General features: G+C 41.4%; 1 protein-coding gene and 2 pseudogenes across 2 annotated transcripts in view; 1 reads left to right on the forward strand and 2 right to left on the reverse strand.

Moving 5' to 3' along the window:
- The first annotated feature begins 5,101 nt into the window (after positions 1-5,101).
- Positions 5,102-6,121, forward strand: LOC147358182 (olfactory receptor 52E8-like; annotated as a pseudogene).
- A 4,076-nt stretch (positions 6,122-10,197) lies between these two features.
- RRM1 (ribonucleotide reductase catalytic subunit M1) overlaps positions 10,198-27,627 on the reverse strand; it is a 40,445-nt gene continuing 23,015 nt past the window's right edge. For both annotated transcript variants that reach the window (XM_086338451.1, XM_086338452.1), the window contains exons 9-19: positions 27,259-27,342; positions 25,947-26,108; positions 25,504-25,583; positions 22,714-22,915; positions 19,955-20,104; positions 19,527-19,748; positions 17,729-17,805; positions 14,862-14,997; positions 13,908-14,003; positions 12,370-12,558; positions 10,198-10,810 (exon numbers count right to left, since the gene is read on the reverse strand). In XM_086338451.1, coding sequence (XP_086194577.1) covers positions 10,625-10,810; positions 12,370-12,558; positions 13,908-14,003; positions 14,862-14,997; positions 17,729-17,805; positions 19,527-19,748; positions 19,955-20,104; positions 22,714-22,915; positions 25,504-25,583; positions 25,947-26,108; positions 27,259-27,342 — 1,584 coding nt within the window. In that variant the 3' untranslated portion in view covers positions 10,198-10,624. The remainder of the gene's footprint in view (positions 10,811-12,369; positions 12,559-13,907; positions 14,004-14,861; positions 14,998-17,728; positions 17,806-19,526; positions 19,749-19,954; positions 20,105-22,713; positions 22,916-25,503; positions 25,584-25,946; positions 26,109-27,258; positions 27,343-27,627) is intronic.
- LOC147358184 (transcriptional enhancer factor TEF-4 pseudogene) lies at positions 23,731-25,309 on the reverse strand (annotated as a pseudogene).

Below are 27,627 nucleotides of genomic sequence, written 5' to 3' on the forward strand. Positions count from 1 at the left end.
ACTTACCCACTAGGAATCTCATCCTCCACTGGGAATCCCCTGGAGACACAGGTCTACTTATCCATCCCTCCCCTCAGCCTCATAGCGCAGTCTCTTGGAGTTGGGCACAGACCTCAGGCCTTACCTTTTCAGAGGTGATACCAAAGCCATAGCAGGCCACCACCCAACAGGAGCATTCTACAGGCTGCCACAGTGAGGCTGGGCATGAGAAGACAAGGGACTTATGGGGAGTTTGAGGCAGGTAAGCCTGAGATTGGCATTGAACCTCACCACTGGCAAACCTACATCACATCCCAGCTATCATTTAACATCTATGATACTTTAATAAAATTAGTTATTGTCTTTGAGCCTCAGTATTAATGACTCTAAACTGGGTTAATAAATAGTATTCATCTCTTAGTGTTGCTTTGAATATTACAGATACCAAATGGAAAAGCCTTTGGAACCATGCCCGGTATGCAGTAAGTACTCAATAAATTTTAACTCATAGTATTGTTGCTGAGGCTAGGACTGCTTGGAGCCTGTCCAGTGCTATCTCATGTGTGGATGCGAAGGAAGAAGTGTGGTACAGACAGACGAGTCCAAGAAGACCTAGATTTGAGGCCTGGCTCTTCTTGCTAGGTGAGACGAAGCAAATCACTTGGAATCTCTGAGCCTTGATAGGGTTTGTTTTTCATTCATTCACTCATTTATTCATTCAACCTCAAAGAGCTACTTTAAGTTAGTAGTACATGAGAATGTTTATTAAAATTCCTTGGTGCATTATGTATTCTTGCAACACAACACTTACTGAGCAGGTACTCTGCAGTGGGCTCTATGCCGGGCACTGGGACAGAGAGGAGAGAGGAGTAAGACACGGTTGCCCCACCAGCAATATCTTCAGTCTAGTGGGGAGCCTGATCAGCAATTCAGCGATTATTGCATGATAAAGGCATGTCCAGGGCCTTGGCTTCAGGGGTGAGGAGAAAGATTGAAAGCTTGAGGACTGAATGAAGTTATGGAAGAGTTTATTTTCACCAGACAGACTTGAACTCCATATTCAAGGGATACAAAGAGGAGAAGTGGAAGATATCCTCAGGACGAAAGAGAGGAGAGGGACTTCCCTGGAGGGTCAGTGGTTAAGATTCCATGCTTACACTGCAGAGGGCTTGGGTTCAATCCTTGATAGGGGAACTAAGATCCCACATGCTGCATGGTGCAGGAAAAAAAGAGGGAGTGGGGAGAGAAAAGAGAGACTTCTCTTTTACTGGGAATCTTACTGGGAACAGAGGAAGAGAGAAAGATGAGCGCAGTAGCCCAAGTGTGAGGAGGGGGGAGTTCAAGGAGCTCTTGTCTGCAGTGTTGATTCTCACAGTGGAGGAGCCGTGCTTCTTTCTGCAGAAAGCACACGATGTCTGGCCTCTTCATCTCAGCCCTCTTACCTGTTCCCTCCCCTACTACTCAGAACAATAAGCTTCGCAGGGTGACTTAGCTGTGTTGATCTTTTGCCTCTGTGTGGTGGTTTGGTCCCTAAGTCATGTCTGACTCTTGCAGCCCCATGGACTATAGCCTGCCAGGCTCCTCTGGCCATGGGATTTTCCAGGCAGGAATACTGGAGTGGGTTGCCATTTCCTTCTCCAGGGGATCTTCCAGACCCAGGAATCGAACCCCAGTCTCGTGTACCCCAAGCAAATTCCTACATTGCAAACAGATTTTTACCAACTGAGCTATGAGGGAAGCCCACAGTCGTGTCCGACTGTTTGCAACCCCATGGACTATACAGTCCATGGAATTCTCCAGGCCTGAATACTGGAGTGGGTAGCCTTTCCCTTCTCCAGGGTATCTTCCCAACCCAGGGATCGAAGTCAGGTCTCCCGCACCGCAGGCAGGTTCTTTACCAGCTGAACCACAAGGGAAGCCCAAGAATGCCGGAGTGGGTAGCTTATCCCTTCTCCAGCAGATCTTCCCAACCCAGGAGTCAATGTGGTCTCTTGCATTGCAGGCAGATTCTTTATTGACTGAGCTATTCTTTACCGTGAAGCCTCCAAAGCAGCAGAACCTTTCGTCCTCTGGTTTCCAGAATCCCGTTTGCTCCTGGCTCTCACTCCATCTCTCTACTCTTTATGTCTCCTTCACTGACACCAGTTATTCTGTCTGTCCCTCAGGATTCTATCTCATGCCCTTAATAAAATTATCATCCCCATCTCTAGTTTCAATCCTTCATCTGAGCACTCCACTCTCATTTCCAGTTGTTGATGACTGGACATCTCTTCATTTGTGAGTTTTCACAACATCCAAATGTGTTTATTGACTGTACCTCCCAACACCCCAACCCTGTTGCTCTTTCCTCAGGTTTTAGCAGCTTCAATGTAGTCATCATAGCTGAAAAAACAAAAAGAAACCTTATGATTTTTGATTCCTCTGTCTCTCTCCACTTCCAGTTGGTTCTTAAGTCTGATTGATCTGTCTCTAGAAACATCTCTTTATCTCCTTTAAGACCTTCATTAGACAGTAAACTGATCTCCTCATCTTTCCATCTTTTCCATCCCTTCTGCCCCTCCTTGAGGAGATTGTTATTCCATCTTTCTTCTCCTGGATGCTTTAGGGCCCAGTGTCAAAGAAGCTCTTTTACTAGTTTACTTAAGCAATCTTAAGATAAAAACAGAAGAGCAAAGTACAGTTCACATGATGGAGATAGACCACCCTTGTGAAAGGGTTGTGGGCAGCCCATGCCAGCTTTTTCTCCCCCTCAAGGGACCACCCTGGGGCATTTGGGAAGAAGGAGCACGGGTCCCTGAACATCTTCTTGGCCTCTGCTCCTCCAGGTTGCATTTTCCTCCTCACCCCTTTATTCTATCACAGGTCACCTCTCACCTCCTTCGCTCACAGATTCTCAATTCCACCCCACTGGACCATCTTCAACAGAACTCCCCTAAGGATTTTTACCTCCTCCTCACAAGGGTTGTCTGGCCCAACCACAACAGAAGTCCACTTCCCCAAATCTGAGTTATTCTGTCTAAAACAATGCTCTAAGTGTTCCAGAAACACATTCCAGGGTGGGCCCTGGAATTCCAAATCCAATTCCTATATAGAGGGCTCCCTGTGAACTTCGGGATGTTTCTCTGTACTCTTCTGAGTATACAGAGGGTGGCTATAGTAACACCAGTATAAATACTGATTTTCAGAGACACTACATTCAAACCTCTAAGAAGGAAGAATGTTTCTTCCTGGCTGCTCTACAAGTTATGTTGTTATTGTTGCTTAGTCACTAAGTCATGTCTGACTCGTGACGCCATGGACTGTACCCGCCAGGCTCCTCTGTCCATGGGATTTCCCAGGGAAGAATACTGGAGTGGGTTGTCATTTCCTACTCCAGGGGATCTTCCTGACACAGGGATCAAACCCAAGTCTCTTGTGTTTCCTGCATTGGTAGGTGGATTCTTTACCACTGAGCCACCAGGGAAGCCCTACAATTTATGAGGCTTCTCTAATCTTCAAGGTTACCAGTGATAATAGTAAAATGATCAACTGCCTGGTTTGCCTGAAAACTTTCCTGGGACCCCACATGTTCAGCTCTAATGCCAGGAACACCTCAGGCACAGCAGGACAAGCTGATCATCCTGATGTTGTTAAGAGCATGCACTCCGGAGTCTGACTTCAAAGCCAGGTCTGCCATTTAACAGCTGTAGAACTAGAGTTAACCTCTCTGTGCCTCACTTTCTTTTTCAGTAAAATTAAGAAGATTGAAAAATTAATAAATGAAAGCATTTAGAACGCTACCTGAAATAAGGTAAACAGTTACCTCAGTGTTAATTCCTCTTATCATCACACCTACCACCACCAAATGGTGCTCCCTAAGATTCCCTAAGAATCTGGGTAAGATGTGGGCCCAGTACAGAATTACACATCTTTAAATATCCTAATTATACAAAAACCAGGCCAAAGCGTTGAAACTGCTGCTCTTCAGAGCCCAGCTGACTAGCTTCTTACCACCTTCTCCCTTTTCCTCATTCACCTACTCAACAAGCAATGTTCCAGCACCTCCCCTGTGCCTGTGGTGGCTCCGTGCTTGGAGCACCAGAGAACACAACAGAAGGATGCTGTTACCCCTGCTCCCCCAGAACGCACATTCTGAAAGGAAAGCAAGCATTATCCACTGGGGGCAAGCCAAGGAAAGAGGCCCCTCAGCCAGTCGAGAGGGTCTTAGGAAGAGACAAGTCTCTGTGGCCCATGCTTTGTGTCCAAGAAGACAGAAGTTCTGCTCAGCAGCTTCCTCTATCCTTGACATAGAGTGTACCCCAGGCACAAAAGGGAGACCGTCATTCCTCACCGGTGCTTCACTCCAATAAACCCCTACATGGTCCTTCCCAGGTTTCTTAGACCCAATGTGGGGGCTCCCCAGGCGGTGCTAGTGGTCAAGAACCTGCTTGCCAATCCAGGGGACCTTCCCTGGGTTGGGAAGGTCCCCTGGAGAAGGGCATGGCCACCCGCTCCAGTACTCTTGCCTAGAGAATCCCATGGATAGATGAGCCTGGTATTTTCCTCACTCCCCAAAACCCCTACTTGGTCCTTCCCAGGTTTCCTAGACCAAAGATTCTTCATATACTTTTCTTCCTCCTAATCAAGGATCTTCTTCATCCTTTTTAGTGCCTCTGGGCCATCACTCCTTTTTCTTCTCTCCTACACCATACCTACTTTCCTCTGAGCCTTTTTACTCAGCAATCGAATATCAGGAATATCACAGAAAGAGTATCTAGTTCCCAGACCAGGAGTCAAACCTGGGCCCCCTGCATTGGAAGCTCAGAGTCTTAGCCACTGGACCACCAGGGAAGTCCTGATAAACAGTATCTTGTAAGTTTATACCTCATGTACATAATCTAAGAGCTCCCTGAAGACAAAGAATGTCTTTTTCATCTTTGTAGCTCCCATTACGTCTGACACAATACCTGTCTGTTGCCCCAAAGAGTGGCCATAGATATGGCCATAGATACATGAAGAGGTGGATCTTCATCACAAACCCCTCAGGCCTCAAAATAGCAATAGAAATCGGCTTTCTTCACTGACCATTTTGTTCTAACAGTCTCTGATCCCCACTTCTGGGGCCAGCCCAGGGCCAAAGCCAATGAGTGAGGATGGAAATACCAGCACCCCCAACATTTCCTACACCAACTTCTTCCTGGTGGGCTTTCCTGGACTGTCAGAGTGGAGGCCCTTCCTGGTCCTGCCTCTTACTTTCCTCTATGTGACCATCATCTCTGCCAACGCCCTGGTCATCCACACAGTGGCAGCCCAGCAGAGCCTGCACCAGCCCATGTACGTGCTCATTGCCCTGCTCCTGGCTGTTAACATCTGTGCTGCTACAACGGTGATGCCCAAAATGCTGGAAGGCTTTGTGCATTATGCTAATCCCATATCACTGCATGGCTGCCTGGCCCAGATGTTCTTCATCTACTTCACTCTCCTTCTGGACTACAACCTCCTGCTGGCCATGGCCCTAGACCGCTATGTGGCCATCTGCCACCCACTCCGCTACAGTGATCTGATGACCTCCCATTTGCTGGGTGTGCTGGCCTTTTTCACCCTGACACGGAGCTTGGGAGTGGCAGTGCCCTTGGTGGTGCTAACCTCACGAGCTCGATTTTGCCGGACAGCAGTGATCTGACATTTCACCTGCGAGTACATTGCACTGCTGAGTATAGCTTGTGGAGACTTGACCTTCAACAACCATTTGGGGCTGGCCATGCGGTTGGCCACTGTGAGCTTTGATCTAGCCCTGCTGGGGACCTCCTACACCCGCATCATCTATGCTGCCTTCCGGATATCTTCCGGGGGAGCCCGAGCCAAGGCCTTGCACACGTGCGGCTCCCACTTACTGGTCATCCTCACCATCTACCTCTCTGGTCTCTCCACTTCCATCGTGTTCCGAGTAGCCAAGACTGTGTCTCAGGATGTCCAGAACCTCCTCAGTGCCATCTATTTGCTGCTCCCAGGAACCTTGAATCCAGTCATTTACGGGGTGAGGACCAGAGAGATCCGGCAACATATAGAAAAGATGCTCTGTGGAAAGGAAGTAGCCCGGGAAGTTAGGGAGAAGCCAGAGAGGCTGCAAAATACTAGAGTGAAAGGGAAACTGCCAGGGTGAACTTCCTCAATATGGGAGACTGGGGCTGTGACCTCTGGGAACAAGAGATAAACAGGCAGTACTGAGGGACGGGCTGGAATTTCCTGAGATTACAGGCTCAACAGCGGGTTCACTGTTGGTAAACTATTCCTTTTTGAATCCTTAGAATGCTGTTTTCAATCTAATAATAAAATTGTTTTTCCCTATTTATCGCTGTTAGTTTCATTTCTCTGTCCTCTTCTCCCTGACTCCTGAGAAAGTCCCCAGTAAATACTTGGATATATGGAGCTCCACTGGAAGTTCTATAAAGTCATGCAGATAATCATTTGCCCTGAACACACAGTTTGAAACAATACTGGACAGACCCTTCCCTGGTGCCCAATCAGTCCCAAATATGGCATAAGACTTGACATGAAGCCCAGTCTGACCAAATATCCAGGTCAGTCTTGATGCCTAGGTCCAGTCTAATGCAAGCACACAGGCTGGATTCCAGAGTTCAGGCAGTTCCAAACACAGGTGAGGCTCTGCCTGATATCCCCATCTGACACGGGCACACAGGTCAGACCTATCCCAGGTGTCCAGTCTAGCCTAAAGAGTTCAAGTCCAGCCAAGGGGCCCAGCAGTCAGAGACCACCAAACCAGGTCTTCTCTTGGGACCCAATTTCATCCAAAGGCCAGACTAGGCCTTATCTGTACTTGACCTTGACCCAAACCCATTGGTCAGGACACTCTTCCCATAGTACCCAGTGTGATTTATCTAAGTCACCCCTACTTGAAAGATCTCCATAACTGTCATCTATGGAATGGAGTGTCCTTTAGGGATGTCCCCAAAAAAGGTGTCCTGTACTGTGCAGAACCAGCTGTAAACCACCCAAGTTTTCTCTTCCTCTGTCAACTGATTATATGGAATGTCCCATGAGGCCATGGTGCAGGCTGGGAGAGAAGCAGGAGTGATGGGCATTTGGGCCACTTCTTCAGTAGATTACTTGTGCATCCAGGGCCTGCTTGAGGCCAGGCTTGTATATACAACTTCCATTTGATGATGCTATGTAATGCTACTACACATGCCAACTTTAGGTTTTGTGGGCAGATAATACCCAGTTCATGATAGCAGTTCAGGCTGCATAGGAACTTGATGGTCTTTAGTTAAGCAGTCTTGAGGCACAGCAAGTAGCAGCCAAAAGCTGTCTCTCTCAAGGGATCGAAAGAGGATGGTTACTGATATTTGAGTAGGTTGCATGACAGGTTGGACATGTTGCAGAGCCTTCTTTGTTCTGGGCCCCACTCAAAACTAGCAGCTTTTAGGGTCATACAGTAAATGGGTCAAAATAACACACCCAAATGAGGAGTATGTTACCATTTTGTCTCCAAAGTCCATAGAGGACCACTAGGCTTTATGCCTCTTTTGATTGTAAGAGGAGTCAGAACAATTTATCCCTTACCATGGAAAGAATACCTCAACATGCCTCATATCAGTGACCCCTAGAAATTTCACTGATAGAGGTGCCTTAATTTTTGTCAGACTTATTACTCTGATACACAAACGTCGTACTGGTAAGTCTATAGTAGCTGCTTCTTTTCGCTCACTAGGTCCAACCTGTACCTCAATGTAATGGAGCAGTGTGATGTACCGTGGAAAGGAAAAGTGATCAACATGAACTATTAATTACGATACTGGGCTGGAGAGCTGATATATCCCTGAAGCAGAACACATACACGGTAACCCAGACCCTTGCCCCTTGTATTTGATTAGGAATATCCAGTGATGGTATTCTGCATCTCTATTGCCACATCACCCCATGGGCTATCAGAGCTCTCTTCACTACTGAGAAGTCATGCTTAAATCTCATCAAATTAGATAACCAATTCAGGAAATTCATCTTCATTCCAATAGAACCATTTTCAGTACCAAAAACTTTATTAGTCAGGGCTCTCATTCTCCAGAGAAAATAAGGTGTGTGTGTATATATATACACACACATATACTATCTTATCTATATATTCCCTTAACCCTTGAACAATGCAAGGATTTGTTCTAGGACATACCAAGGATATGAAAATCCATGGATGTTCAAGTCCCATGATACATCCATGGTTCCACATCCAGATTCAACCAAACACAGATTGTACAGAACTGTCATATTTACTGAAGAAATCCAAATATAAGTGGGCTCATGCACTTAAAACTCATGCTGTTCAATGGTCAACCATTATCTCTCCCCCTTCTCTATATATACACATATATAAAACTATGGAACTGGGAAATCCAAAATTGGCAGAGTAAGCCACCAGGATGGGGACCCAGAGAAGAGCAGATATTGTAGATCAGTCCAATGGCAGTCTGGAGGCAGAAGTCCTTCTTTCTCAGAGGACCACAGTCTTCTTCCTCTTAAGGACTTTAACTGATTGGATGAGGCTACCCACATTTTGGAGGATGATCTGATTTACTCAAAGTCAATAAATGCTAATTTCATCTAAAGAAATACCTTCATAGATCTATTTAGTGTTTGATCAAATATCTAGATACTATGGCCTAGCCAGTTGACACATAAAATCAACCATCACATTGCTTAGGCTCAGAGCAAGCCTGGAGAAGTATGAGAGTGTCCTAGCACAGAGCCAATCTGCAAAGACCTAGGAAAGCTATCAGAACATTAACTGAACATACTCTGAAGAGCAGACTTCACTGCAAAAACATTTTGGAAATGTCTCAGAATGTTTCAACAACAAATATCACAAGCATTATAAAGAAACAAGAAAACATTCAAAGGTACAAGATAAACTGACAAAAACCGCTCCAGAGAAACTCAGCCATCAGACTTTCTAGACAGACATTAAAACAACTGTCTTAAACATAACCAAAGAGCTAAAGGCAAACAATGTAGTAACAAAGATTTTGTAGTAACAAAATCAGACTATCAACAAAGACATAGAAATAAAAGGAACCAGACATTCTAGAGCTGGAAAGAGCAATAAGTGAAATGAAAATTTCACTAGAGGGGCTCAACAGCAAAGTTGAGGAAGAAGAAAGAATAAATGAACTGGAACATAAGACAACTAAGATTAGAGGAAAAAATAGGATGAAGAAAAGTGAACAAAGCCTAAAGGACCCGTTGAGACACTAATAATGTGGACTGACAAATGCAACATAGACATCCCAGAAGGAAAAGAGGGAAAGCAGCAAAATCATTATCTGAAGTAATAATGGCTGAAAACTTCCCCAATTTAACAAAAGATGTGAATCTACTATACCAAGCAGCTCAATAAACCCTAGTTAGGATAAATTCAGGGACCCACACCAAGACACATTATAATCAAACTGTCAAAAGTCATTAGTACAGTTAGACAGAAGATTACCAGATATTCCAAGCACTGAACTTCTAGTACATACCCAAAAGAACTGAAAGCAGGAATTCAAACAGACTACTTGTGCATCAGTGTTAACAGCAGCATTATTCACAATAGGCAAAAGGTGGAAACAACCCAAATGTCCATTAAGGGATGAATGGATAAACAAAATGGGGTATATATATATATATGTGTGTGTATATACATATATATATACACAATGAGGTATTACTCATCCTTAAAAAGATATGAAATTCTGACATGTGATACATAAATGAACCTTGAAAACATTATGCTAAGTGAAATAAGCCAGAGAGAAAAGGACACATATTAAGATCCCTTCTACTTGAGATACCTAGAATAAGCAAATTTAGAGATAGAAAGTAGAATAGAAGTTACCAGGCAATGACAGGAGAAGGGGATCAGGAATTCATTGTTTTATATATAAACTTTCTGTTTGGGACGATGAAAAAGTTCTGGAAATAGTGGTGATGGCTGTACTTTGTATATGTACTTAATGTCACTAAATTGTATACTTTAAAATGGGTAAAATGGTAACATTTAGTTATGTTTATTTTACCACAGTTTTTTAAAAAGAGGAAAAAGGCACATATTAAAATCAGAATTCTATACGGTGTCTAAGTAATTTGTCTTAAAATTTCTTCCCTGAACTCTCAAAGAACAAAAAATGCTTTTACAAATTTGACCTTTGAAAGAAAATAAGTGACAAAATTAGTCTCACACAGTCATTTAGAAATGTTTATTATCTTTATTTCAGAATGACCTATTTAGACCACACCCAATAAAGGCCCCATCAGCACTTCTCACAGGTTATGACTCATTTTGTTTCTATGCACACACCAAACTTTCCTTACCAAAATGGAAGTCACCAGAAAAGGGGTGCCAGATGGGTGATAAAAACCCTACTTAATCACTCCCTATTTGCAAAATGACTTCTTTTGCATTTCTAAAACATCTAGTTTGATTCCCAATATATCAATTAAAAAAAATCATTACTTTCACACTTATACAGAAACAGTACTTTAAACCAGTTGATCTTTTTGCTGCAAAAAGGTCCAGCAAAGCCTTACCACTTCAAGCAAACCTACTGCACCTATCTAAGCTCAAGAAGTAGTTTGGCTACTGAGGAAGTGCTGGTCTCTTCTAAGCCCTTCCTCAGGACCCACACATCAGACATTCATCTCTGTTCTCCAAAGAGCACACCATGGCTGCTGTGTTCCTCTCCTTCTCTTCTTCTTTCGATACCTTTTCCTTATCTTTCAGCTTTTCTTTATTTAGAGTGAACTGGATTGGATTAGCGGCTGGTCTTGTCCTTAAATAATACATCCCAGTCTTCAAACCCTGAAAGGGAAGTAAGTACAACTAATTAGGAGAAGCTGTGAGAACATTAAACATTCAAGACCAATGTTTAAAATACATTTTCATAGACCAGGTCAAACTGCTTTCTAAATCTGGAATTATATCTCCTCTAGGAAGCCCCAGCTGTTTTTTTATTTGGGCTTCCCTGGTGGCTCAGCTGGTAAAGAATCCGCTTGCAATGCGGGAGACCTGGTTCGATCCCCAGGTTGGGGAGATCCCCTGGAGAAGGGAAAGGCTACCCACTCCAGTATTCTTGCCTGGAGAATTCCATGGACAAAGGAGCCTGCTGGGCTGCAGTCCATGAGGTCACAAAGAGTCGGACACAACTGAGTGACCAGGCAGAACACACACACAGCACAGGAAGCCCTCTCAAAAACACTGAGAGAGAGAGAAGGAGACAGACAGTACCCGCTACCCTTTTCACCACTAAAACAAGCTTATCATTTTCAAAATGTCAAATATTTTTGTTCTCTAGTCTTTTTTTGTTTGTTTACGTGCACGACTTCCAAGAGTTCCTAAGAAAACATGTCTGCTTTAGATTATAACTATTTAGAGGTCTAGACCATTTCTCTGTATAAGTACAGATGACAACTATTTCATGGTTAAGAACCATCACCTTCTATTCAGTACCCCTAGTCCTGGAACACAGTACAAGTTCAATAAAAGTTTGTTAAATAAAAGGATAAAATTATAATTCTATATAAATACCTAGAACATTGTTAGCGAATAAGAATACATTATAGGGACTTCCCTGATGGTTCAGGGTTAAGACTCTGCCTCACAATGCAGGAGACGTGGGTTTGACCCCTGGTTCAGGAACTAAGATCCTACATGCTGCAGAGCAACTAAGCCTGCACCACAACTACTGAGCCCGCACACTCCAGAGTCCAAGCACCACAACTAGAGGGTCTGCGGTCTGCGTGCCCCAACAAAAAAGAACCTGTGTCACAACTAAGGACTGATGCAAGTCAAATAAATAAAAATAAATACTCTTTTTTTTAAAAAAAGAACACATCATAGACTCACAGGTCTTTACAGTTGGCAGTGACTAGCTAAATGATTGGCTTTTATTCTGTTTTAAAGCTGGGAAACAATGGGTATTTTTGAATAGGTGGTTGATGTATAGTTTTATTTTAGGAATGGTAGCAGGACACAAGCTGGCCTAGAGTAAAGATACCAGAAGCAAAGAGATCAGGTAAGAACTTAAGAATAAAGGTGGTGGCGGCGATGGAATAGAAAGAAAGGCATTCAAGAAACAGTACAAACGAACAACCAACAGCACACGGTGAATGACTACATGGGAAGTAAAGGAAGGATCATAGGTAACGCCTATGAGCCTACAAGCTTCGAATAAAATAATCCCACCCAAAATAAGAAAATTCAAAGTGAGAGCTTAATGTAGTATAAATCCACATGTTAGTTTTAACATATTGGACTTAAAGTGAAAGAACTTCCAGGTGGCAATATTTAATAGGTAGCTAGAAAATAAAACTCTGTTCCAATTCTAAAGTATTCTAAGTTGGTTGACTTCCTCCACCAACCTGTTTCCAGCCGTAGAAGTGCATACTAGTGAGTTTGCCATAGTTAGGCTCAGCAATATGTATGTTCAAAGACTGGCTTTGATCAATGAAAGCGCCTCTCTCAGCGGCCATCTTGAGCACGGTTTTCTGAGAGATTTCCCACACAGTCTTATAAAGCTGCTTCAGGTCATCAGGAATTTCTGGTATGCTCTGAAGAAGGTAAAGCAGATGCTATTGTACTCTGGTTGAAGAAAGCAGTATAATTAATAGAATGATGCCCCAGGGTATGGCTGTGATTCTACTTCCAGTCAGATCTGATCCTAGCCATTCCATTTAATACAGTATGATCCTTATCAAGTTTCCTAAGACTACTCACTTCCAGCTTATAAAGTCTAATAAAACCCCATCTAACCAACAAAATATCAATCTGGTGGTAGTTATGTAAGATTCATTTTTAATTGGTTAATGGCCAAAACATTCACTGTTTTAGAGGCACTTAATAAAGAAAGGTGGAGAAGGCAATGGCAGCCCACTCTAGTACTCTTGCCTGGAAAATCCCATGGATGGAGGAGCCTGCTAGGCTTCAGTCCATGGGGTCGCTAAGTCGGACATGACTGAGAGACTTCACTTTCACTTTTCACTTTCATGCACTGGAGAAGGAAATGGCAACCCACTCCAGTGTTCTTGCCTGGAGAATCCCAGGGACGGCGGAGCCTGGTAGGCTGCCGTCTATGGGGTCGCACAGAGTCGGACACGACTGACGTGACTTAGCAGCAGCAATAAAGGAAGGCCAGATCAAAGCTAAGCAATAAAAGACCCTTGAGTTTTGCAGAAAATATAAAAATTCAGGGCTGTAACTCACAGAAACATGACCCAAGGAAGCAATGACACAAAAACCTTTTAAATATGGTAGGACTCCACAAACTCCACTCGAAGTCAATAGAAATAAGGCTTTCTTATTTCTTAGGTCTAGGGTTAGCGTGCATCAAAACATAGACTGGCTAATGCTACAGTTTCTATCAGCAAATACAGAAATGTTACAGGAATCTTTATCTGTGTTGCTGAGCAGACCAATATCTAATAAGTGGCCTCTATCTACAAATAAATGCTTCTTGATTCTCAATTGCACATATTTTATTGTTAAACACTATTTGTGGCTCTGACTTTTGAACTATCAGTCTTCAATCTCCATCAAACTTTTTAATTAAGTTTGACTCTAATTTCAGGCTTTACATCACTGGTCTCCAAACTCTGATGCACTTTGGAATTATCTAGAGAGTCTTTAAAAAATGCTGATGCCTGAACTCTCATTCCCAGACATTTAATTGGTATGGAAACAATCTAAGCTTCAGCTTTAATAGCTCTTTAATGTATTCTAACATGCAGAGAAGTTGGGAACCATTGTTTTATAGTGCTGCACAAACAAGAGGGTAAGGCCTGGATATATGACCAGAGTGAACAGCCATTCTTTCTCTGTATTGCCTGGGATAATCGAGAAGGTACCAATGTTCAACTTAGCTCCTGAAGAGCACACTTTGTTTTTTTTGGTCATTCTGTACCTGGATGGACCCATTGCATGCAATAATCTGATTTTTCATCTCTTCATTCCACAAGCCCCGCTCAGTAAGATCTTTCAGTAAGTGAGGATTTACAATCTGAAAGGAAAAGGAGGAAAAATGTGAAAGAATAAACAACAACAGGGCCTGAAGAGGATTACACACTTGGAGTTTAACATTAGATTGCTTGGTAAATTCTATTTTTTATGAAACTGAGTGACATATCCCATCACATGAAATATTCCTCTAAAATCCTGATACCTGTTATTCAAAACATAACATACAGTACTGCAAAAGTGAAAGGAGCTAACTGCCTAAGCTGGGTATGTAGAATGATTCTTTTCTTGTTTTAAGTATGGACACAATAAATACTTGAGAAAATTATAAATGTACCCAACCCAAACCTTACAGAAATTTACTTCAGAATATCTGTAAATTCACAAATAAATATCTGTTAAATTAGTGGTTCTCAACCTGCACACAAGAATTACTTGGGAACCCTAAAAAAAAAAAAAATAAAGTGGTCCTTCCAATCACAAATTCCTAGTTTGTAACCAAGGCTGAGAACCACTATCTTAAAAGATACTTCTATACATCTGGAGTATCATCAACTTAAGCATTTGAGGCTATAGTATATGTGTTATAGTTTAGCACACGTAGTAAAGCGTAGTATATGACATATACTACATGATTAAAGAATGGTTACACATTACATGAACTCTAATATCAACAAACTGCTTTCATACTCAACCCTCAATCCTTCATTCTTCTGATAGATATTTATAAAATGTCTATTATATGCTGAAATAACATAAATAACATTAGAGATGACAGCTCACTTTATCAAAACTTTGCCCCCATTCTAAGATAGAGGGGCATCTTAAATATGAGTAGCATTTACTCCTAACATCAGGCTTCTAAAAGACTTTCCAGTACGTCTGGTTGTAATCTTCTCACCTGAAATTCTCCTGACAAGACTCTGCGAGTGTAGATGTTACTGGTATAAGGTTCAATTGACTCATTATTTCCCAATATCTGAGCAGTTGAAGCAGTAGGCATCGGGGCAATAAGTAAACTGTTTCTTACACCATACCTGAAGAAAAGGAGATTATTAGGTGCTGGTCCTTATGCTACTATCTGTCAGGAAGACAGCTACTTTAATCAACGTAGTAAAGCAGTTGCTGTAAATACCATACATGCACCACACTCACATGCTGACATTTGCATTTAACCCCTAGAGGGATGCAACTCTACAGTATGCCCTTTTCCTAAATGAATGATTGATTCCTAAACAGAATTAGCACAACTTTTACTGCTGACAACCTTTATCATGCCATGACTTATGCCACTTAAGAATCACAGCACTTGATACACCATCTTGCCCAAGGAAACACTCAAATGGCTGTTGGAGAGTCCCCACCTGTTACAGGTACACTCATTTAACCCTCACTCTTTTCTAAGAGACTATGTGATCACTGTGCTAGGCTCTTTAAGGAAACTTAATGATGTGAAAGTGGTAAGACCCAAACGTCTATCACCACAACTCTTCATTATACTGAATAAGATAATGAATAGAGAAAATGACGCTCAAAGTATAATATTCCTGACTTCCTCTATCACCTCGTTAATTAAAGTTCCTAGAAGAATGCTAACCTCTTGACTCCGTTCAGTGCCAAAGAGAATGCTTAAAAATGTAGTATCTGAGCTCTGAAAATCTTCAAACTGTGCTAAGCACATCTTTCAAAGCTCAGCCTAGGGAATTCCCTGGTGGTCCAGTGGTTAAGAATCTGTCTTCCAATGCAGGAGATGTGGGTTTGATCTCTGGTTGAGAAACTAAGATCCTACATGCCTCAGGGCAACTCAGCCCACGTGCCTCAATGAAGAACCAGCACAGCCAAAATAAACAATAATAGTAGTAATAAAATAGTAATAATAAAAACCTTAGCTGAAGAGATACCTATGCTAAAACATCTTTCCTGATCAGGCAGACAACACTAAGTAAAAATGTCAAATACAAGTATGTGCATTGCAAATATTTTTTATGACCTGTACCTTTACGTATATTTTATTTGTGTACATGTCTCACCTTACTTAGTTTCTCGAGCACAAAGAGCTTGCCTTTGCTGCATTCCATACCTCTAGATTCATACAGTACTTAGCACCAAGCCTCATATCCTAATGGAGTGTATACAACTGAAATTTCAACTTCTCTACGTCACTTTCACCAGGGCTTCCCTGGTGGCTCAGATGGTAAAGCGTCTGCCTGCAATGTGGGAGACCAGGGTTCAATCCCTGGGTCAGGAATATCCCTGGAGAAGGAAATGGCAACACACTCCAGTACTCTCGCCTGGAAAATTCCATGGACGGAGGAGCCTGGTAGGCTACAGTCCACAGGGGTCGCAAAGAGTCGGACACGACTGAGCTAATTCACTTTCACTTTCATGTCACTTTCTAGTTGTGAGGCATCAAGTAAACCACCAACTAGCTCCATGTCTACTCCCTCAGTAAAGTGGACAGTGGTTTCTTGTCCACAGATAAGAAAATGTTTTGAAAAGTCACATACATCCAAACTATGGAATCATCTGTAATCACTAAAAACATTAAATAGATTTGCATGTACTAAAAGAGAAAGATCTCCAAAATAAATCACTAAATAAAAAGTCTCAGAATATGTCAAGTTTGATCACATCTGCAAATGAACTGAAAAAGGTCTAGAAAAATATACACCATTCATGTTGGTGATCTCTGAGAAAAGAAGTAAGTTGTTTTTTTGTTTGTTTTGTAGGACAAGTGGTTGGTAGAAGAGGCATAAAAAAGGGCTTTTACTTTCTATTTTGTTTCTGTACTTGAACTTTATTAACAATGAATGTGTATTTATGTTGAAATTTTTATTTTAATTTTGAAACTTTAAAAAGTTATACATAAAAGACATTTAAACTACAGTATTTTGAGAAAAAAACAAAGTAAAAATAGAGTTCAGGGGCATTTTTTAAAAAATTGAATTTGCATGTAAATACACATATATATACAAAACCAGAAGAAAGTCTGAGGATGACAGACAAAAAAATACAAACAGGTGGTATTGGGGTAATTTTCATTTTACTCCCTTTTCACTTGTATGTTTTTCTAAATTGTCTAACATATATTATTTGAGCAATGAAACAATCTGAAGGTAAACGGCTATATTTAAAGAGCATTTAAAGCTACTGCTTCCTTCTGCAAACATTAAACACTATGTATATTCATCAACCTGGACGTGTCAGACAGTCATGATAGAAAGCAAAAGCAACCTGTTTCATTATTGACTCAGAAAAACATTCTGCCTGCACTCAAATTTCTTATGTTTATTACTTGAAAAGGCCTACAGACTCAATTTTTACATTTTTCTCTCCAACAGTTTAATATATTAAACCCTCCAAAAGCTCTTTAAATTCCCTAATGTAGTCCTATGATAATCAATTCAGTGAAAGCCATTTATGGGCCCAATGTAATTAAGCAATAAATAAAAGTGGAAAACATTTAAAAAGCAAACACACTTGGAAATATGAATGCTTAATGAGAAAAAGAATTACCCGTTCTTGCTAGTTAAGCCCTAAAACAACATCAACTAATAATACCTACCAGGTACTAAAATGTTTTCATTGCAGACTACTGTACATATATTGTCCTAGGAAGTATTTTCACAATAACAGTTCTATAGATAGGTCCTTTTAGTCCCATTTAAAAGAGAAAAAGATGAATTTCAGAAGATAAAATAACATACCTAAGTTTGAAAGAGCCAGGATGAAAACCTGAACCCAAAGCTACTTTACATCTCTACTTACTTTGCAATCTTCTCCTTGAGAAGGTTCCAGTCCCACAGGTCTGTAGGAGTAACATTCCACATATCATACTGAAGGATCTAAGGAACAAACAACCCAAATTGATGATAAATCATTCAATGACCATCTGAAACTATGACAAAAACCAAGCAAATGACTAACTGCCATGTCCCCATATCCCAACAAATGCTGTCATGTAAGGAGTATAAGGCCCAGAGATTTTCCTAGACAAACTGCTATGTAGTCATATTGATTCAAAGCAGGCTGACTAAGGCTTACCTCTTCCCCTTATCCCTGCTGAGTCCTCTCAGAAGACCCATATCATCTCTACAAACCAGGAAATTTTAACAAATGAAAGCATGTTGCTGAAATGTATTCTCTTTTTGTACAATAAAAGAATTACTCTACCCTCTACCTTCATCTTTCTTTACAGCCTTGATCTATCCTATCTCTAAATATTATCTACTTAGCTAATTAACACCTATTTTCAAACAATGTAGAGTTCCTAAATATCAATAGGAACTGTGAGAACTAAATCTAACATCTTATTTTACAGGGAAGAGAATCATCCTACTGGGGATAAAGGCAGTGTGATGGCAGAATGCTAGGACAGCACTCAGATTCCCACCTCCTGGGGTATAGGCCCTCAAACTCTCCTCCTCTTCAGTATACACAGGACCTGGAAACACGATGGATGTCACTCACACAATTGTGACAAATGTGAAGGGTTTCTGCAGATGCAATTAAGGTTGAGAATCAGTTTAATTTTTTAGCAAAAAGGGAGATTATCCTGGGTGGCCCTGACCTGACAAATGAAAATGCCCAAATTGGTGACTGGACTGGGCTCTTGAAATGAGGGACTCTCCCTCCTACTGGCTTTGAAGCATCAAGATGCCATGAGCTCTAGAACTGCAAGGAAATGAACAACCAGGAGGGGTTGGAGAACTGTGCCTGAGATGAGATCACAGCTTCTACTGACATCTTGACTTTGAGAGACCCAGAGATTAAGCTAACCCAAGTCTGCACTCCTTACCCATGGAAATTGATACTGAATGTACGTTGTTTTAATCTGCTAAGTTTAGGTATAGAAAACTAATACCTGGGAGTTCCCTGGTGATCTAGTAGTTAAGATTCAGTGTTTTCACTACTGTGGGCTCAGGATCCCTGCTCAGGGAACTAAGATCCTGCAAGCCATGCAAGGTACCACTCCCTTTCCCCACCCATCCAAAAAGAAAAATAAAACTAACTCAGCAGTCTTCCTATGTCTTTTAGCAATAATTAGTTTTAAATAAAAGAGATTTAAATAGAATATACTTTTTACTCCAGAGAACAAAAGGACTATATGAGCTTCAGATGTCTGGTGTAACAGATTACAACTTTAGTGGCTTAAAATAACAAAATTTATTCTCTTGCAGTCTTGGAGGCTGGAAGCCCAAATTCAATATGTTGGGAAGGCCCCCTCCATCCCCAGAGTCTAGGGGAGATTCGGTTCTTTGCCTCTCCCAGCTTCTAGTGGCTTCAATTCTCCTGGGCTGTGGCTACAGCTCTCCAACCTCTGCCTCTATGGTTGTGTTGCTCCTTCTTCTCTGTGTCTCTTGTAAGGACAACTGTGACTGTATTTAGGGCCCACCTGGATAATCCAGGATAATCTCCTCAATTACATCTGCAAAGATCCTTTTTACACCAAATAATTTAATAGTCAGAGGTTCCAGACATTAGGATGTGAACATCTTTTTGAGGGCTACCATTAAGCCTACTACAGGAACCCATAGGCAAAGAGAAATTTCATCCATATACTTACTCCTTTGCTGACTGGAGAGCCCTCATAGGTTTCATATGGGCCATACTCCTTGGCCAGGTCACAGCTGGCTTCCAAGGCTCCATAATAAATGGTTTCAAAGATCTGCTTATTCAATAATTGGGCCTCTGGACTCTCAAAAGGGTACCTCATCAGAATAAAAGCATCTGCCAGACCTTGTACCCCAATTCCAATGGGGCGATGGAGTTTATTCGACAAGCTAGCCTTTGTGCCAATAGATTTAGAAAAGAAAGAGATGACATTAATGATCAGTAAAACCAACATTCTGTACCAAATGACACACTCTCTATCTCAGTTTTCTCACACCATTCCAATCATTCCAATGATAACATGATGACTAGAAGACTATGATCAACTCCTTCCACCTTGGATTTCAATTATCACCAATAAGCAGAGAAATCTATTCATACCTCTGGGACAGGGTAGTAGTTAATATCAATAATTTTATTCAAGTTTCGGACAATGACTTTGGTGACTTCAGCCAACTTTGTAAAGTCATATGTGTGTTCTGATGTGACATACATATTCAGGGCCAGGGAAGCCAAGTTACAGACTGCAACCTAGAATTTGAAGAAAAAGGGTCAAGAATCACATGATTTTTATTTCAATGACACTACCCTGTACACCTCTAACACTTGTTGACATTAAAGTTTTAGTTTCTATCTTTGACTGCTTCCTCTTCACCATTCACCTGTTCATTTCTAAACCCCAGGACCTATTCCCATGTGTGAACAGTTACATGCACCAGTGAGACAGCTTAAGATGGGGGAAGAACCATACACTCCATAGTACAAGGCTCTTTACCAGACGTATGTCACTGTGCTATAATTTTTTATGTATGTCAGTAGATGTGCACTGTCTAATACAACAGCCACTAAATAAAAACTACATGAAATTTAAAATTGTTTCTCAATTGCACTAGTTAAATTTCAAATGCTCAGTAGCCACCCAATACAGAACATTTCTATCACTGTAAAAAGCTGTTCCAAATTACCCATGTCTACCTCATCCTCACTGAGACTCCAACAGCCCATAACAAAGGATCCAAGTTTGAATTTTAAAAAAGCTCTTTAGGTGATTCTTTCTATACTAAGTGGTGAGCATTTTCAGGTTAGGGATCATATCTTTTTTATCCTTACATTTTCAGGACTAGCACCACCACACCTGGCATATAGCAAATGCTAAATAATACTGAATGAATATACTTCCTTCACCATTTTGATTATGACTCTCCCAATCCAAACTCTCAACTCCTCTCACCTAGACTCCTTCATGCCCTTCATACCTAATCAATTCTACACATGGTGACAAAGTACCCATTTTTAAAACATAGCTCGAATCACATAAGCCTGATAAATGCAAGGGAGAAAAATAAGGCAGGAAATTGGGGCTAAGCGTGGAAGGAGTGCCATTTTTAAATAGTCATCAAGGGAGACACCACTGAGAATGTGACATATGAAGAAAGAACTGAAGAAGTTAGAAAGCAAGTCACATGGCTCTCTGGGGAAAAGAGCATTTTACCACTCAAAACTCCTGCAGCAGGAGTATGAGAAATGGCAATGAAATTAGAAGGGATGGAGCACAGTGAGCAAGGGGAAAAATAAGAACAGATGAGGTGGGATACTCAATTGTGTACCATCTCACAGGGCATTATAAGGACAGAAATGAGGTAATGATACATACTACAGCATGGACAACTGACACAAAAGGCCCAATATTACATGATTCCATTCATACGGAATGCCCACAATAGACAAATCCAGAGACATAAAATAGATCAGTGTTGCCAGGGGATGGGTGAAGAGGGGAACAGACAGTGAATGCTAACAGGTACAAGGTTTCTTTCTGGGGTGGTGACAATGTTCTAGAATTAGTTATCAGTGATAGTTGTACAACTTTATGAATATACTAATAAAAAATCACAGAACTGTATCCTTTAGAAGGGTGAAATTTATGGTATGTGACTTATATCTCCATTTTTAAAAAATGAACAAACTCTGGATGGGTTGGAAAGTCAAAGATAAATATTGTGCAGAGAATGGTATGATCTGATTTTTTGTTTTTAAAAAAGGTCATTTTATTCTCTGTAATACAGTCTAACTATATAACAATATAAATATATGCCAATTTCCTCCAACTGAATTGTAAGTTTCTAGAGGGCAGGGATTGAGCCACATTCATTTGTATCTCAGAGCACCTAGTCCGGTGTCTTACATATGCCTGGTGGTCAGTAAACTTTGTTAAATCAAACTGCAAGCTCAGCAGTATGTTCAGCTCACTTACCATTTTCTTTGACTTTTCATCTGTCATGTTTTTAGGTCCTAGAATTCAGGATCTGTTCCTTCCTCCTCATTTTCATAGCTTACATCCAATATCCACACAGTCTGTCATCTGACTAACGCAACAATCTCTATAAAGTAACTTCCAACTGCTTCTCACACCAAGCCATTCTATAACCAGAATCAAGAGCTATCCTTCCCATCCTAGCAATGCTATTTTCCTTTCAAAAATCTACAAGGGCTTTCCTATGTCTGAAATATGCCAGCTTTCATGTACTTTCTCTCTTCCCTCAACCACAGCCATCCCTCCTTTAATATATCTGCTCCATCACAATAAACTTACTTTCCACTCCCTGCGCAAAACCTATCCCTGTCTCTAATCTGTCATACTGGTGGTTCTTCCCAAATAGAAAGCTTTTTCATAAACTTCTTTTTAAAATAACCAAATCTATATCCCATTTCCAGCCTTGCCTCTTCTATGAATGGCCTTAAAGATTTGAGATGAGAATTTTGTCTCACATTCACTGAAAGGACTCTCATGCTTACATATTTTAAACTGAATACACACTCTAACACGTTACTGTGTTTGTCCTAACTCTAACCTAAATAATTATGTATTGCTATTTTTCTCATGAAAAGATTATTACAACAATGTGTGTGTAAGAAAAAGTCTACAGTCTTTTCTATATGGCTCAGACTAGAAGATTTTTAAGGGCACACGTCATACCTCTTCCTTCCTTTATAATCTATTTCAGTGCCCTTCTGCTTACAGCAAGCTATGAATACTCCCTTCACTCAACTCAAGGGAAATCAAGTGAGAGATTCACAAACAATTCACAAACTCCTAAGATTCTTCTCTCAGTACCTGAGGCAGAAGTTTTTCTACCTACCTCATCTTTGCTGGTATACTCTACTATTTCTGTGCACAGGTTGCTGCATTTGATGGTTCCCAAGTTCTGCTGGTTGCTCTTCCGATTACAGGAATCTTTGTAGAGCATATACGGGGTACCTGTCTCTGTCTGAGACTCAATGATGGCATACCAAAGCTGCTGAGCTTTTATAACTTTGCGGACACGACCTTCTTTCTCATACCTGGAAGGCAAAGCTAGTATTATTTTAATATTCCCTAAGAAAATCTTTATTGCAGACAACATGAAGAGAAGCACCAAAATATAAAATATTGAAAACTCTTAAATTTTTACTAAGTTTTGCTAAGGGAAAAAAATTAGGAATATGATACACATTTTACTATGGCTAAAGCCAGACTCACTAAATCAATAATACCTTCCTTAATAAAAAGGAACAAAGACTGAAGTAGTTAAATAGTGCCATTGTGCTACAGCAGTACTCTGGTGCTATTACTTAATGAACTTCTGACACGTGCACCCCAGTTGCTCTCAATTCCTGTGTATAATACAAAAGCATAACTTGCTTTATCAAATGTACTTTATAACAAAGCAAATTAATAACTCTGCATTAATTGTTTAGAGGATCTATTAAAATATGATTTAACTTGAACACCTATTTACATGTCCCAAAGATTTTTGTTCTGTTTCTTAATAATTATCTTTTGTTATATTAAAAAAGAAATATTTCCAGGGCCCACCTGGTCTGCTCCTGCACAGAAAGGGTTAACTTTCAACATTCGATTATCAGGGTACTGGGATGCGGGTGGTAAGGAAAGGCAGACTGGCAAGAGGGAGGGCGCTTAACAACAGAGAGGGACAAGCCAATGTGTAACTGCTGCTGCTGGGGGCCCTCCAAAACATCCAAAACAGAAAAGGGGGAGGGTGCCTGTTAGAGACAGAACCAGTGGTGTCCCAAGGGTTGTCATACTTCTGTTCCCTGTGTCTAATACTCTGGAGTGATCTGTGCTTTCAGAGACCTCTGTGAGGTTCCAATGTCAGGATCCATCCTTTCCTCACAGTCCCAGCACGTTCAACTCACAACACAGTTTTTAAGGAGCAGCCCCTCCCCAAGTAAGAGGAAAGCTGTAGGTCCTTCCTGAGAGGAGGGTATTCTGGGGATGAGCCACTCCTGGGGTCCCCCTTCAGTCCCTAACCAGGCAGTAAATGTGGTGCTGGGCACCCTGTTCACTGGTAAAGACCTCGAAGATGTAGGCAGTGCAGAGCAGCAGTTCCTAGGTGTCTCTGTGTCACCACCCGGAGGATGGTAAAGTTCTCCAGGATGCTGTTCATCGCATGGCGCTCCAGCAGCTGCCGCAGCTTGTGAGAAAATTCACCAGGTGCTTGCACGTGGGTGAGTGCAACATGTGGTACACAAACCTCCCATCCTCCATCAGGGCATGTTCTGTCTACACCTTTTCCACCACCTGCTTGCCAAAGGAGTAGACCTTAAAGGAACAGGCAAGGGTCACGTGGTCCAGGCTCTCATACTGGCTGCTCTCTCCACAGAAGCCACTGCTGCCGCTGGCGGCCCCACCTCCTCACCACTTGGGCCCTAGGTCAGGTCCACCCAGAACCTGACCAGGAAGAAAGTATGGCTGGCCCCACGGTCACACAGCTCCTATAGCCCCTCTTTTTTCAGGGAATTTGTCATAAATCTGTCAGATGTCCACATTCTCGAGGCAGGGCACTCCAGGGTTGGGGCAGCGCAGGCTGATGTGTACAAACAGGTGCTGTGACCGAGCAGTGCCCAGAGCCCAAGCCTACCAGGCTGGGGGTGATGTGGCAGGTGGGAGCAAAGCAAAGGATGAGAGGGCTTGGGAAGCTCATACCCTGGCAGAGCAGTAGATGGAGGATTCAGTGACAAGAACAGTGTTTTGAGAATGGCTTCACATCTGGAACATTCCAGGAGGGCCCAGAAGCCCCGACCTAAAATGGAAAGGTTCTGGGGCCTGAGGACTGGTGGGATCCAGTCTGGCCTGCAGGGAAGGTGCTGAGATGAGCTGGGCAAAGGACACAGAAGTCATTGTCTGGAAAGCCTTGTCCTTGGAAACCTGGTCCACATTCAGTGCCTTGAGCATCAGCTGGATTTCCCCAGACCTCCCCTGGACCAAAGCCTGGACATGACTAGAGACTGTTTGCGAGTTTAGGTCTTCCATGTTCTCAGTTTGATGTTGCAGGCAATCAGTTTATCACAACCATACAACCTGACTCCATTGAATAAGATTTTCCACTGGCCACAGGATAGGTAAGAGGCCGTGGCCTCCTGGAAGCTCTGCTCAATGTCTGTACTCCAGACACCCTCTGTATCTGTCAGGGCCCTCATCGCCCCCCACCCCCTCACTGCCCTCCTCGCTTCCTTCCATACTTTCTGTCCAGCCACTGCCATTGGGGGTGTTCCCCTACCTGGGCATCCTGGCCATGGGGCTGGAGGGAAGTTTGTCATGAGTAATTTTTTTGGCCATGCCACGCAGCATGCTGGATCTTAGTTCCCCAATCGGGGATCAAATCTGTGGCCTCTGCAGTGGTAGAGTGGAGTCTTAACCACTGGACAGCCAGGGAAGTCCCTCCAAAGTTTTAATAAAGACAAACCAAAATTTTGGTGAAGATTCAGGAAGAAAACACACTAAAACAAAATTACTAGTCACATTCTCTTCTAGATGCTTCTGAAGAATCCTAGAAACTAGGCTAATAATTGACATAGTTTTGAAATTTACATTCTATAAATAAAAGAAACAAGGTTAAAACATTATTACTTTTGTATTTTTTCCATACCTTTCATATAGCTTCTCAAATTCTTCTCCCCAGACCTCATCCAGACCAGGACATTCATTTGGACACATCAAAGACCAGTCCTGCCAAGGGAAGAAGAATACCAACCATAAGAAACTTCAAATAACCAATCACACATGGTCCATTAGGAATACTACAAGGGAGAGGGTGGCCTCCATAGACTGTCTTAAAATTCTGCTTCAGAAATAATATTTAGGCTCAAGTCCAAACATCTAGTTCTGCCTATTTGTTCGTGACTCCTAAAGCATTTAGAGCATCTGCTTTAGAAAATAAAAATCCAAGAAGGCAAGAAAGCCATCTCTTGCTCAGCATGCCTTGCTGTTGCATAACATATAGGTAGATTCTTCCTAAGCATGATTTAAGATGATTGAGGAGAAAACTCATATGAACCAAGTTGTTATTACTAACAAGTAACTATCTCTCACCTGATTAGTCTCCACTCGCTTCATGAAGAGATCTGGAATCCAAAGGGCAAAGAAAAGGTCCCTGGCACGCTGCTCTTCCTTTCCTGTGTTCTTCTTTAAATCAAGGAACTCAAAGATGTCTAAATGCCAAGGTTCCAGGTAAATAGCAAATGCCCCAGGTCGCTAAAGGTAAATAAATCATCATTCTTTTCAGAATCAGAATGAAATAAAGGAACTTCATATTTTCCAAAGCACTTCAATAATATCTTCTTGGATCTTCACTACAATTAATGAATTACATGAGATAATACAAATAAAAGTACTATAAAATATAAAGTAGTAGAAAAATACTACTACTTTATATTTTATAGTATACAATACAATCCTAGGTGTAAAAAAAGAACAATTAACACAAAGAAAATGTAGAACAAGAAAGACTAAATAATTTATCCAAAGTGACACAGTGAACTAGAGATGAAGCTTCCTCTTCAGCTGTCATGCAGCTCACTTTACACTCTGTGACGTGTATGTAAAGCCCCAAAAATTGCTTTAACTTTGACAATAAGTTGTGCTTTTTATTAAAGATCACAAAAAGGTGGTATGTCTTATCAAGGTCCTCACAGATTCCATTAGATAGGCTAGATGGCTGCAAAGTATCCTGCTGATAACATTGGAAAAATGGCCCAGTACTCTCTATTTTTCCCTCTATAAAACAGGCCAAGTTTTGCTTTTTGTCTCTTTTTTTTTTTAATAAAAACCTAGAAAAAATATTACAACCCCTTTTCAAGATTAGGTATCAATATGTGCTTAATTGCTCAGACGTGTCCAACTGTTTGCGAGCCCATGGACTATAGCCTGCCAGGCTCCTATGTCTATGGGGATTCTCCAGCCAAGAATTCTGGAGTGGGTCGCCATGCCCTCCCTCCAAGGTATCAATATGAGTCACCACTTTAGAAATTCTTTGCAAATAAACTGTCTTGTAAGAAAGCTGACTAGATCACTGGCTGCCTGGAGCCAAGGATAACGTATGTATGTGTAGGAGTGATGGATGATTAATACAAAGGTACACAAGGAGACACACTGGTGTCTGTGTTCTATGGCTTGACTGGTGTGATTACACAAGAATATAATCATCAAATTATATATGTATAATATATATTGTATATGTATACTTCAAGTGTCTATACTTTAAGTAAAAAGTATACACACATTAAATTGATCATAAAAGTGGAAAAAAACAGAGTTGTTAGAAACATACATAGTGAGCTATCTTATTATAGCTTATATGAGATTTTCAGTTCTGATTTCTAGGGCTTTCACTCACAAAGCATACCTTGTTTCCACCTTGATCCACATATCGAGCTGTGTTGTTATATACTCTCAGCATCGGTACAAGACCATTGGAATTGCCATTAGTCTGAAAAAGAAACAGGATAAAGTCATCCAGAGGAACAAGAGGGGGTCAGCAAGGAAAAGAAGAAGATGGCTCAACAGCAGGCAAATTACTCTCTCCCAGTCTAGTGTCATCTGCTCCCCATCTCTACCTCTGCTTTGAAAACATAATGCCCAACATAAAACTGTGGAATAAATTACAAATATGTACAACATTATTTCATGGCATCTCTAGCTTACGATGAGAAATAACTATAAGTCAAACGAATCCAAAATCAGCATAGTTGAATTTAAACCCCCATACTTTCAA

This window comes from Bos grunniens, chromosome 15 (assembly GCF_055505025.1).
Source record: "Bos grunniens cultivar Pamir isolate PY7600 chromosome 15, Bosgru_T2T1.0, whole genome shotgun sequence".
NCBI classification, from domain to species: Eukaryota; Metazoa; Chordata; class Mammalia; order Artiodactyla; family Bovidae; genus Bos; species Bos grunniens.